The sequence below is a fragment of the Oncorhynchus mykiss genome, chromosome 11, assembly GCF_013265735.2.
Source record: "Oncorhynchus mykiss isolate Arlee chromosome 11, USDA_OmykA_1.1, whole genome shotgun sequence".
Taxonomy (NCBI): Eukaryota; Metazoa; Chordata; class Actinopteri; order Salmoniformes; family Salmonidae; genus Oncorhynchus; species Oncorhynchus mykiss.
In genome coordinates this window covers 83,996,680-84,010,224 of record NC_048575.1, presented here as the reverse complement: position 1 = coordinate 84,010,224, position 13,545 = coordinate 83,996,680, and the positions used below count along the sequence as shown (strand labels likewise).

The window sequence follows — 13,545 nt, the reverse complement described above, 5'->3', positions numbered from 1 at the left end:
AGAGGACATTGCTGCTGTCATTTCAACCTGCTCCCAATAGACAGAGTGAGGACATTGCTGCTGTCATTTCAACCTGCTCCCAGAGAGAGGACGTCGCTGCTGTCATTTCAACCTGCTCCTAGAGAGAGGACATCGCTGCTGTCATTTCAACCTGCTCCCAGAGAGAGGACATCGCTGCTGTCATTTCAACCTGCTCCCAGAGAGAGGACATTGCTGCTGTCATTTCAACTTGCTCCCAGAGAGAGGACATCGCTGCTGTCATTTCAACCTGCTCCCAGAGTGAGGACATCGCTGCTGTCATTTCAACCTGCTCCCAGAGAGAGGACATCACTGCTGTCATTTCAACCTGCTCCCAATAGACAAGAGAGAGGACATCACTGCTGTCATTTCAACCTGCTCCCAGAGAGAGGACGTCGCTGCTGTCATTTCAACCTGCTCCCAGAGAGAGGATGTCGCTGCTGTCATTTCAACCTGCTCCCAGTAGACAGAGAGAGGACATCGCTGCTGTAATTTCAACCTGCTCCCAGAGAGAGGACATCGCTGCTGTCATTTCAACCTGCTCCCAGTAGACAGAGTGAGGACATCGCTGCTGTCATTTCAACCTGCTCCCAGAGTGAGGACATCGCTGCTGTCATTTCAACCTGCTCCCAGAGTGAGGACATCGCTGCTGTCATTTCAACCTGCTCCCAGAGAGAGGACATTGCTGCTGTCATTTCAACCTGCTCCCAGAGAGAGGACATTGCTGCTGTCATTTTAACCTGCTCCCAGAGAGAGGACGTCGCTGCTGTCATTTCAACCTGCTCCCAGAGAGAGGACGTTGCTGCTGTCATTTCAACCTGCTCCCAGTAGACAGAGAGAGGACATTGTTGCTGTCATTTCAACCTGCTCCCAGTAGACAGAGAGAGGACATTGTTTCTGTCATTTCAACCTGCTCCCAGTAGACAGAGAGAGGATGTTTTTTTCTATTTTTCTAACGACTAATGACACAAATTGAGGGAATTCCTTCCTACAAATATAATGGTATCTGGCTTGATGACAAACTGTAATTTAAAAAACATGGTCACTGAGCTTATGGAGTCAAAATCAACAGGAAACTAAACATCCCATTTACAATCTGGCAAACATAATACTTCAAATCAGTTATAGAACCCAATGCCCTCTATCCTTGAGATGTTTCTACAACTTCATTGGAGTCCAACAGTGGTAAATCCAATTGATTGGACATGATTTGGAAAAGCACACACCTGTCTGGATGTGGATATGATGAAGCAACGTCTCAAGACATCAGTCAGGAAGATAAAGCTTGGTCGCAAATGGGTCTTCCACATGGACAATGACCCCCAAGCATACTTCCAGAGTTGTGGCAAAATGGCTTAAGGACAACGAAGTCAACGTATTGGAGTGGCCATCACAAAGCCCTGACCTCAATCCCATAGAACACTTGCGGGCATAACTTAAAAAGTGTATGCGAGCAAGGAGGCCTACAAACCTGACTCTACCTTCTTGCCCTTTGTGCTGTTGTCTGAGCCCAATAATGTTTGTACCATGTTTTGTGTTGCTACCATGCTGTGTTGCTACCATGCTGTGTTGCTACCATGCTGTGTTGCTGCTACCATGCTGTGTTGCTGCTACCATGCTGTGTTGCTACCATGCTGTGTTGCTGCTACCATGCTGTGTTGCTGCTACCATGCTGTGTTGCTGCTACCATGCAGTTGCTGCTGCTACCATGCTGTTGCTGCTGCTACCATGCTGTGTTGCTACCATGCTGTGTTGCTACCATGCTGTTGCTGCTACCATGCTGTTGCTGCTACCATGCTGTTGCTGCTACCATGCTGTTGCTGCTACCATGCTGTGTTGCTACCATGCTGTGTTGCTACCATGTTGTGTTGCTACCATGCTGTGTTGCTACCACGTTGTGTTACTACCCTGCTGTGTTGTCATGTGTGGCTGCCTTACTACATAAAGACAGACCTAAAGACAACAACATAGCGTTGTCTCTCTTGTCGTGATGTGTGTTTTGTCCTATATTTTTAATCCCTGTCCCCGTCCCCGCACGAGGTCTTTTGGGTAGGCCGTCATTGTAAATAAGAATTAGTTCTTAACTGCCTCGTTAAATAAAAGGTTAAATAAAGTAATAACAACAAATCACCAGTAGAGGGAGTACCCTTTGACCGTTTTCCACTGTTTTGGTGGCTCTCATAGAAAGTATCATATCATTAAAAAGTAGCAGTATTTAATGTTGAATAAATTCAAGTGTGAAATTCTATGATTTATATATACACTAGATGACAGATAGGGGGCGCTGTGTTGAAGCCACCGTGCCTCCATCTTGGTACACCCCCCTCCGTTGTAAAATATATTTAGGAAGTTATAACAATCCATTTATTAAATGTCTACATGTTTTTGCCAAGTTTATTTTATTACAGACACCTCAATGCATACTTCAACATTTAATTATGAGCTAAACAAAAAAATATATATATATTATACATATAAATATATATATATATTATGGTCTCCACTACAACAACAAAATACATGTCATTTTCTTCTTTTAAATTGAAATACTGTAAAATTCCATTCATTCCTCCTCCTGGGAGTGGTGATCTAGGATCAGGTCATAGTCTCAGTAGGAGTGGTGATCTAGGATCAGGTCATAGTCTCAGTAGGAGTGGTGATCTAGGATCAGGTCATAGTCTCAGTAGGAGTGGTGATCTAGGATCAGGTCATACAGAGTCTCAGTAGGAGTGGTGATCTAGGATCAGGTCATAGTCTCAGTAGGAGTGGTGATCTAGGATCAGGTCATAGTCTCAGTAGGAGTGGTGATCTAGGATCAGGTCATAGTCTCAGTAGGAGTGGTGATCTAGGATCAGGTCATAGTCTCAGTAGGAGTGGTGATCTAGGATCAGGTCATAGTCTCAGTAGGAGTGGTGATCTAGGATCAGGTCATAGTCTCAGTAGGAGTGGTGATCTAGGATCAGGTCATACAGAGTCTCAGTAGGAGTGGTGATCTAGGATCAGGTCATAGTCTCAGTAGGAGTGGTGATCTAGGATCAGGTCATAGTCTCAGTAGGAGTGGTGATCTAGGATCAGGTCATAGTCTCAGTAGGAGTGGTGATCTAGGATCAGGTCATAGTCTCAGTAGGAGTGGTGATCTAGGATCAGGACATAGTCTCAGTAGGAGTGGTGATCTAGGATCAGGACATAGTCTCAGTAGGAGTGGTGATCTAGGATCAGGTCATACAGAGTCTCAGTAGGAGTGGTGATCTAGGATCAGGTCATACAGAGTCTCAGTAGGAGTGCTGATCTAGGATCAGATCATAGTCTCAGTAGGAGTGGTGATCTAGGATCAGGTCATAGTCTCAGTAGGAGTGCTGATCTAGGATCAGGTCATACAGAGTCTCAGTAGGAGTGCTGATCTAGGATCAGGTCATAGTCTCAGTAGGAGTGCTGATCTAGGATCAGATCATAGTCTCAGTAGGAGTGCTGATCTAGGATCAGGTCATAGTCTCAGTAGGAGTGGTGATCTAGGATCAGGTCATAGTCTCAGTAGGAGTGGTGATCTAGGATCAGGTACCCTCTGTCTATGTTACGGTCTATCACCTACCTTCGTGGGCTGGCTCTGGGTCTGGGGTGAGGGAGATGTCGTTCAGCTCCCTGAGACAGAGCCATTCTCCGTCCACCGACACGCGGAAGTTACACAGATAGATGGTCTCCCGGGCTGCCTGCGTGATCTTGTCAGTGGTGGGGGTCGGGGCATCGGCCTGAGGCGTAACGTCTGCCATGATGACTCAGCGAATAGAGCGCTGAGAGACGAACGGCAACAAAGCAGGAACGCTCTCTCTGTCCAGGCGACGCAAAGGCCGCAAAGAGGGGGATGGAGAGGATTTGTGCCCGAACAACAGCAGTCTTCCCAGATACAATAGGAATGAAAAGAGAAAATCTCTGTGCCGAACGACAGCAGTCTTCCCAGATACAATAAGAACAGGAATGAAAAGAGAGAAGAGCAGCACTCAGCAGTCTTCCCAGATAGAAAAAAAAGGATGGATGGTGTTAATTCTCGTCTTCCTCTCCGTGCCTCCTCCCCCCTTCACTCACTCCCGTTTTTTTTACAGAGGACTGAGGAGAAAAGCCACCAGTGTGCATCTGTCTCAACAAAAGCTGCAGCCCTGCCCTCTCCTCCTTTCCTCTGCGGCGCGGCCTGGGTACTGGGGTAGCAACGCTAGGTCTCTGCCTGGGCGCGGCCTGGGTACTGGGATGACAACGCTAGGTCTCTGCTCTGCTGGAATGACAGCCTCTCCTTTGGTGGGCTCTGCCTCTGCCCCTCTCGTTCGGCTAGCCCTCACAGGATTGGTTGTGTGAGTCGCTGCTCCTCTGACAGACAGCAGAGTGGGTGTTGACCAAGATGGCTGCCTGATAATGAGCTAGCTGGGTAAAAGAGCAACATCACCTGACCAGATGGTGCATGGGGAGGGGAAGGGACTAATTCCCCTGATGCACATTTGTTGCAGGGAGAGAGGGAGGGCATCTTTGATGCAGGGAGGGAGGGAGGGAGAGAGAGAGAGAGAGGGAGGGCATCTTTGATGCAGGGAGGGAGGGAGGGAGAGAGAGAGAGAGAGGGGGGGCACCTTTGATGCAGGAAGGGAGGCAGGGGCGGTTCGTCGCTCTCTCTGGCATCAGCCAGATTTCCTGGCAGGTTAGAACTATTAAGCAAACACCGAGCTGAGAAGCACCACTTGACTCAGCCACCAGTATTTACAGGATACTGCCCCATAAAAACACGGGACATTTTAATCCTTGGTTGTTTCAAGGAAAAGGGGATACCTAGCCAGTTACAACACTGTATTCAACTGAAATGTATCTTCCACAGTTAACCCAACCCCTCTGAATCATAGAGGTGTTGTATCTTCCACAGTTAACCCAACCCCTCTGATTCAGAGAGGTGTTGTATCTTCCACAGTTAACCCAACCCCTCTAAATCAGAGAGGTGTTGTATCTTCCACAGTTAACCCAACCCCTCTGATTCAGAGAGGTGTTGTATCTTCCACAGTTAACCCAACCCCTCTGATTCAGAGAGGTGTTGTATCTTCCACAGTTAACCCAACCCCTCTGAATCAGAGAGGTGTTGTATCTTCCACAGTTAACCCAACCCCTCTGAATCAGAGAGGTGTTGTATCTTCCACAGTTAACCCAACCCCTCTGAATCAGAGAGGTGTTGTATCTTCCACAGTTAAACCAACCCCTCTGATTCAGAGAGGTGTTGTATCTTCCACAGTTAACCCAACCCCTCTGAATCAGAGAGGTGTTGTATCTTCCACAGTTAACCCAACCCCTCTGAATCAGAGAGCTGTTGTATCTTCCACAGTTAACCCCCCCCCATTTAGAACTGGCCTGGACCTCCCCCCCATGTAGAACTGGCTTGGACCTCCCCCCCATGTAGAACTGGCTTGGACCTCCCCCCCATGTAGAACTGGCTTGGACCCCCCCCCCCCCCCTTGCATCCAGAACAGCTTGAATTCTTTGGGAATAAAAAAAAAAAAAAGTGTTTCAAATGTTCCACAGGGACGTTGGTCCATGTTGACACGACGGCATCACACAGTTGCTGCTGATTGGACGGTGGTACATTCATGCTGCTCACAGCCCTAGCCATCTCATCCCAAAGATAATCTACTGGGTTGAGTTCTGGGGACTGCCCAGGACACTGAGATGGTCTACTGGGTTGAGTTCTGGGGACTGACCAGGACACTGAGATGGTCTACTGGGTTGAGTTCTGGAGACTGACCAGGACACTGAGATGGTCTACTGGGTTGAGTTCTGGAGACTGACCAGGACACTGAGATGGTCTACTGGGTTGAGTTCTGGAGACTGACCAGGACACTGAGATGGTCTACTGGGTTGAGTTCTGGGGACTGACCAGGACACTGAGATGGTCTACTGGGTTGAGTTCTAAGGACTGACCAGGACACTGAGATGGTCTACTGGGTTGAGTTCTGGGGACTGACCAGGACACTGAGATGGTCTACTGGGTTGAGTTCTGGGGACTGACCAGGACACTGAGATGGTCTACTGGGTTGAGTTCTGGGGACTGACCAGGACACTGAGATGGTCTACTGGGTTGAGTTCTGGGGACTGATCAGGACACTGAGATGGTCTACTGGGTTGAGTTCTGGAGACTGACCAGGACACTGAGATGGTCTACTGGGTTGAGTTCTGGGGACTGACCAGGACACTGAGATGGTCTACTGGGTTGAGTTCTGGGGACTGACCAGGACACTGAGATGGTCTACTGGGTTGAGTTCTGGAGACTGACCAGGACACTGAGATGGTCTACTGGGTTGAGTTCTGGGGACTGACCAGGACACTGAGATGGTCTACTGGGTTGAGTTCTGGGGACTGACCAGGACACTGAGATGGTCTACTGGGTTGAGTTCTGGAGACTGACCAGGACACTCAAGTAAACTGAACTCGCTGTCATGTTCCAGACAATGTTTTTCCACTCCTCAATTGTCCAGTGTTGGTGATGGCGTGCAGACTGGAGCCACTTCTTCTTGTTTTTAGCTGATAGGAGTGGAACCCAGTGTGGTTGTCTGCTGCAATTGACCATCCCTGACAAAGATCAATGAGTTGTGCGTTCTGAGATGCCGTTCTGCACACCACTGTTATTTGTCTGTTTGTGGCCAGCCTCTTAGCTTTACCGATTGCCATTCTCCTTCTAACTGTCTCATCAACCAGCTGTTTTCTCCAATAGGACTTCCGCTGACCGGATGTTTTTGATTGTTGCTCAGTTCTCTGTAAACCCTAGACACTGCCGTGCATGAAAAGCCCAGGAGGGTCAGCCGTTTCTGAAATACTGGATCCGGGCGTGCTTGGCACCGACTATCTCAAAGTTGCTTAGGTCACTAGTTTGGCCCATTCTAAATGTTAAATTGAAAAAAAGATATATTACTGTACAAAAATTGTTTGCAAATTTGTTATAAATTAAATACAGAAATATCTCATTTACATAAGTTCTCACACACCTTAAGAATGGCAGTGATTACAGCTGTGAGTCTTTCTTGGTGAGTCTAAGAGCTTTGCACACCTGGATTGTACAATATTTGCACATTATTCTTTTTAAAATTCTTCAACCTCAGTCAAGTTGGTTGTGGATCATGATAGACAGCCATTTTAAAAAGTATTGCCATAGATTTAAGCAGATTTAAGTCAAAACTGGAACTAGGTCGCTCAGGTGTAGATTGGCCTTAGGTTTTAGGCTATTCTTCGGCTGAAAGGAGAGTTCATCTCCTAGTGTCTGTTGGAAAGCAGACAACCAGGTTTTCCAATAGGATTTTGCCTGTGCTTAAAAAAAAAAAGCCTAGTCCTTGCCGATGACAAGCATACCCATAACATGATGCAGCCACCACCATGCTTGTAAATATGAAGAGTGGTACTCAGTGATATGTTGTTGGATTTTCCCCAAACAGAACGCTTTGTATTCAGGATAAAGTTCATTTCTTTACCATATTTTTTTCCGTTTTACTTTAGTCCCTTGTTGTAAACAGGATGCATGTTTTGGATAGGGATGCACGATATAAATGGGTGAACATATTGGAATTGGCTGATATTAGCAAAAAAAATGGCAACATCGGTATCGGCGATGGGCAAAACCGATGTCAAAGCTGACGTGCAAACCTTACGTAGGTACATGACGTAATGACGCCAAGTAAAATGTAGCTCTACACCTGCAACACAGCATTCCTAACCTGGTCCACAATGTCTACTGTGTGGAAGGAGCAGTCAACAAGTCCAGCAGTCATTTGAAAAGAGTAACAACATATCAGCGATACGACGCAAAGGCGATCCATTAACGCCAAGATGGTGGAATTCATTGCCCTCGACAAACAACCGTTCTCTGTCGTGGGGGATGTTGGCTTTCGCCGACTGGTCAAGCACCAGTACACACTAACAAATGCGCTATTTTTCAGATGTCTGAAAAATCACTGCTATCAGCTTCACGACATACTATGGAACGCCGTTTGGGTCTTTGCGTGTCAAAAAGATTCAGTAGCACTGTCAGAGCTGAACAAAAAAATTCTGCAAGCAAGCAAACACAGGCCACAAACGATGTGTTTACAATACCGCGTTGGTAATAAAGCATCACTTGTTCGACCGCAACTTCTGGGGTAGCTAGCTTTAGCTTGGGTGCCTAGCTAGCACCAATACAACCAGCCTGAAAACAATGACCAGTAGAAACTGCAGTCATTTTCATTATTCTTAGCAATGATTTAGGAATCCTTGAGTAAGTATTAGCTAGGTTTCCACTTGTTGTTCGCCTATTGATATTGAACTTCAGTTCATGAAAATAAATAGCTAGCCAGCTACTTAACCCTGTTGCCCAAAGCTAACGTTATAAGCAGCCAGCTAGCTTCATCTGGCTAGCGAGGCACGACCGGACCGGGTTATGTATTGTGAAGATAGCCACAATAAGGATTAGGAACAATTGTGTAATTTGCAGTTTGCCTTCAAAAATAAAAGTGTGTCACTGACAGTGAAGCAAATTAATAAAAATAATAGAATTATGCCATACTATTATTTTGAAGACTAACCGCCAAGTCCACAATTGTGCCTAATCCTTATTGTGGCTAGCTTCACATAGATGGGTCCGACCACCATTAAAAGAAATAAGAACCGTCATATAAATGAGGGGTAATTTAGATGACACCTAGCTATATAGTTAGCTACTATAGCTACTGAAACAGATTGTTGTTTTGCTGTGTTTTGGGGGAAGAACATTGTTTGTATCCATGAGCTAGCTAGCTTTTACTGTAGGTGCGTGAGACAACTTTACCAGCATCACATCATAAGTATCGATGAATCGTTGTGACAAATGAAATACGAGTGATTGTGTAATAACTGTGTAAAAAAAATTATAAAAGCTTTATTAAATTGTCGTGACGTGCAGTCATATTCATGTCCTGATTGGTCAAAGAGTGTTATTTGACGTGTATCTTTTTTGACACGCAACGACTCAAACGCCGTCTCATAGCAACGACCCAAACGCCGTCCCATAGCAACGACCCAAACGCCGTCCCATAGCAACGACCCAAACGCCGTCCCATAGCAACGACCCAAACGCCGTCCCATAGCAACGACCCAAACGGCGTTCCATAGAAATGCTGGTTGAGAATGAAACGACTGAACAAATGAACAACGGAACAGCACATAGCAAGTAAGTGAAAGAAATCAGATGTGATGATGTTTTACTGGTAATGGGGACAAAATGCATTTTTGGTCAGTGTGGTGTGTGACCTTTATTTAACTAGGCAAGTCAGTTCAGAACAAATTCTTATTTACAATGACGGCCTACCCCGGCCAATGCTGGGCCAATTGTGCGCCACCCTTATGGGACTCCCAATCACGGCCGGATGTGATACAGCCTGGATTTGAACCAGGGTGTCTGTAGTGACGCCTCTAGCACTGAGATGCAGTGTCTTAGACCGCTGAACCAGGGTCTGTAGTGACGCCTCTAGTACTGAGATGCAGTGTCTTAGACCGCTGAACCAGGGTCTGTAGTGACGCCTCTAGTACTGAGATGCAGTGTCTTAGACCGCTGTGTCAATGTGTGTGTTTTAACTATTTACCTATACTAGAATTCTTAAAAAAGGCTGCTAAAATTGTAAATAACGCTTATCAGCCAAAAATGTCATATTGATGCATCACTATATTTGTATTCTGTACAGGCTTCCTTCTTTTCACTCTGTCCATTAGGTTAGTATTGTGGAGTAACTACAATGTTGTTGATCCATCCTCAAAATTCTCCTTTCACAGCCATTAAACTCACTGTTTTACAGTCACCATTGGCCTCATGGTGAAATCCCTGTTTTGTTTCCTTCCTCTCCGGCAACTGAGTTAGGAAGGACTGGGTGTATTGATACACCATCCAAAGTGTAATCATTAATTTCACCATGCTCAAAAGAGATGTTTATTTTATTACCCATCTACCAATGGGTGCCCTTCATTGTGAGGCATTGGAAAACCTCCCTGGTGTTTGTGGTTGAATCTGTGTTTGAAATTCACTGCTCGACTGAGGGACCTATTTGTATGTGTGGGGTACAGAGACGAGGCAGTCATTCAACAATGATGTTGAACACTATTAATGCACACACAGTGAGTCCACGCAACTTATTATGTGACTTTTTCAGCACATTTCACTGGAAAAGAAAACCTCATGTCAACACCTCCAAAGACTTGGCCATTGCTATTTCCTATAGATACTGTCTAATTCCAGTATTCACAAAGCGAAATAAGGGTGTTATTGTCACCATGAAAGCTGAACGGCGGACAACGGTTCAGCCGTTGTTATAAATGCTCGTTCACGCTCAGTTTTACGACAGGTCTGATTTAAAACAGGAAACATGCGCATGTATTTGCGTGCATCAAGTTTAAACATTTTTTAAAAATATATTTTTAGAAATGTATCGCGCAGATATTACGCGTAACATTTATGGTTATAAATGAAGCCCCGGAGAAGGTTACTCATCACCTAAGGCCCTTCGAACCACACATCCTCATGACAATGTCAGTTTTCCACACGGACTCCGGACTTAACTTCTGTGCAGTATTTTCACACAAATACTGGAAATTCCACTGGTCTCATCCAAGGTTATTTCAGCCACACACTGCCAATTTAACTCAACATAAAACACAACTCAGGAATCAGGATGGATTCAAATCACAAGAGGCCTGAGCATTTCACTGTAGCCATCTTGTCTGCTACATCCTATCATTCTACATCTCTTCTTCCACATCTAGCTACATCTGGTCTGTCATTCTACATCTCGTCTTCCACATCTAGCTACATCTGGTCTGTCATTCCACATCTCGTCTGTCATTCTACATCTCGTCTTCCACATCTAGCTACATCTGGTCTGTCATTCTACATCTGGCCTGTCATTCTACATCTCGTCTTCCACATCTAGCTACATCTGGTCTGTCATTCTACATCTTGTCTGTCATTCTACATCTTGTCTGTCATTCTACATCTGGTCTGTCATTCTACATCTCGTCTTCCACATCTAGCTACATCTGGTCTGTCATTCTACATCTTGTCTGTCATTCTACATCTCGTCTTCCACATCTAGCTACATCTGGTCTGTCATTCCACATCTCGTCTGTCATTCTACATCTCGTCTTCCACATCTAGCTACATCTGGTCTGTCATTCTACATCTTGTCTGTCATTCTACATCTTGTCTGTCATTCTACATCTGGTCTGTCATTCCACATCTGGTCTTCCACATCTAGCTACATCTGGTCTGTCATTCTACATCTTGTCTGTCATTCTACATCTGGTCTGTCATTCTACATCTCGTCTTCCACATCTGGTCTTCCACATCTAGCTACATCTGGTCTGTCATTCTACATCTTGTCTGTCATTCTACATCTTGTCTGTCATTCTACATCTGGTCTGTCATTCTACATCTCGTCTTCCACATCTGGTCTGTCATTCTACATCTCGTCTTGTCAATCTAGCTCATTGACTGTAAAGAAAAATATGGACGGATCCATCGATGACATCATCCCATTGTGTCCTATGAGAATGCTTGGTGGCGTATTTGATTGTCAGGAAATGTAATTTCAGTGTCGCCATCTTGTCAAAAAACAAAAAGTGCACCTTAACCTTAAGGATATAAAAACACTTATCTCCCTCACTAGCTTTAAGCACCAGATGTCAGAGCAGATCACAGATTACTGCACCTGTACATAGCCCACCTATAACTTAGCCCAAACAACTACCTCTTTCCCTACTGTATTTAATTTATTTATTTATTTTGCTCCTTTGCACCCCATTATTTTTATTTCTACTTTGCACATTCTTCCATTGCAAAACTACCATTCCAGTGTTTTACTTGCTATATTGTATTTACTTTGCCACCATGGCCTTTTTGCCTTTACCTCCCTTATGTCACCTCATTTGCTCACATCGTATATAGACTTGTTTCTACTGTATTATTGACTGTATGTTTGTTTTACTCCATGTGTAACTCTGTGTTGTTGTTTGTGTCGAACTGCTTTGCTTTATCTTGGCCAGGTCTCAGTTGTAAATGAGCATGGGAAACCTTGAACTACTGACATGACAAAACAGTGGTGTTGCAATGTTCGCGGTTTTCCCACAAAATTGGGGAAAACGATGTCACAGGTGAAAATGTATTTGTCGAGGGTTGCGGGTTTTTGTGCTATTTCTAGGTTGCACCGTGGCATTTCTCTTAAAAATCTATTTCACTGTGACCTGCTGCTGACTGTCAGGCAGTGAGGCAGGCTGTTCCTGAGTGAGTGGTGCGGAGGACCGGAGGGGTGTGTCTGTGTTGAGAGAGCAGTACAGCTATTGGCTGAGTCGTGTGAGCAAGAGGAGAGAGCAGCACAGCTATTGGCTGAGTCGTGTGAGCGAGAGGAGAGAGCAGTACAGCTATTGGCTGAGTCGTGTGAGCGAGAGGAGAGAGCAGTACAGCTATTGGCTGAGTCGTGTGAGCGAGAGGAGAGAGCAGTACAGCTATTGGCTGAGTCATGTGAGCGAGAGGAGAGAGCAGTACAGCTATTGGCTGAGTCGTGTGAGCGAGAGGAGAGAGCAGCACAGCTATTGGCTGAGTCGTGTGAGCGAGAGGAGAGAGCAGTACAGCTATTGGCTGAGTCGTGTGAGCGAGAGGAGAGAGCAGTACAGCTATTGGCTGAGTCGTGTGAGCGAGAGGAGAGAGCAGTACAGCTATTGGCTGAGTCGTGTGAGCGAGAGGAGAGAGCAGTACAGCTATTGGCTGAGTCGTGTGAGCGAGAGGAGAGAGCAGCACAGCTATTGGCTGAGTCGTGTGAGCGAGAGGAGAGAGCAGTACAGCTATTGGCTGAGTCGTGTGAGCGAGAGGAGAGAGCAGTACAGCTATTGGCTGAGTCGTGTGAGCGAGAGGAGAGAGCAGTACAGCTATTGGCTGAGTCGTGTGAGCGAGAGGAGAGAGCAGCACAGCTATTGGCTGAGTCGTGTGAGCGAGAGGAGAGAGCAGCACAGCTATTGGCTGAGTCATGTGAGCGAGACGAGAGAGCAGCACGCTCACACGTCGTGAGAGCTTTTTACCAGTTGTAGGACTTGGCTATTGAGATTGTCATTATGGAGACACCTATTTCCATAAAACATTAATACTCTAGAACTGATGCACATCAAGAAATAATGGAGACAACGCACTGGAAAATGACTTTGGGCGCATTACATAAATCCACTCGTTGGTGGTTTAAACGACATTCTAGTGTTGACTGCTTAAAGAAAACGGTATCAAGCGAAGTGACTTATGTATGTTCAGTTCCTGGTTCTCGGGGGGGGATGCCGAGGGGAAATTTGAAATGGAAGTTGTGGAACTCCCTCGCGTGGATCTTTTTAAGGGGAAAGTCCCCAATGAAACTGACATGAGGCTAAATGTGGAGAATGATACATGTGCCTCAGTTGACCATCAAGCAGCCTATTAATATTTATGCCATTGTCGGCTACCATTTGATACAATAAATAAGTTTAAATGACGATCTCACT

General features: G+C 45.6%; 1 protein-coding gene across 4 annotated transcripts in view; it reads right to left on the bottom strand.

The window, feature by feature from the left end:
• Window positions 1-13,545, bottom strand: part of LOC110535141 (protein RUFY3) — a 53,836-nt gene that overhangs the window by 34,205 nt on the left and 6,086 nt on the right. Inside the window, exon 1 of one of the 4 annotated variants that reach the window (XM_036936566.1) lies at window positions 3,608-4,333. The exons of 2 other annotated variants lie outside the window; for them this stretch is intronic. In XM_036936566.1, coding sequence (XP_036792461.1) covers window positions 3,608-3,785 — 178 coding nt within the window. In that variant the 5' untranslated portion in view covers window positions 3,786-4,333. Of the gene's footprint in view, window positions 1-3,607; window positions 4,334-13,545 lie in introns of those variants that run through there. One more of the 4 variants, XM_036936564.1, reaches the window with a different exon arrangement.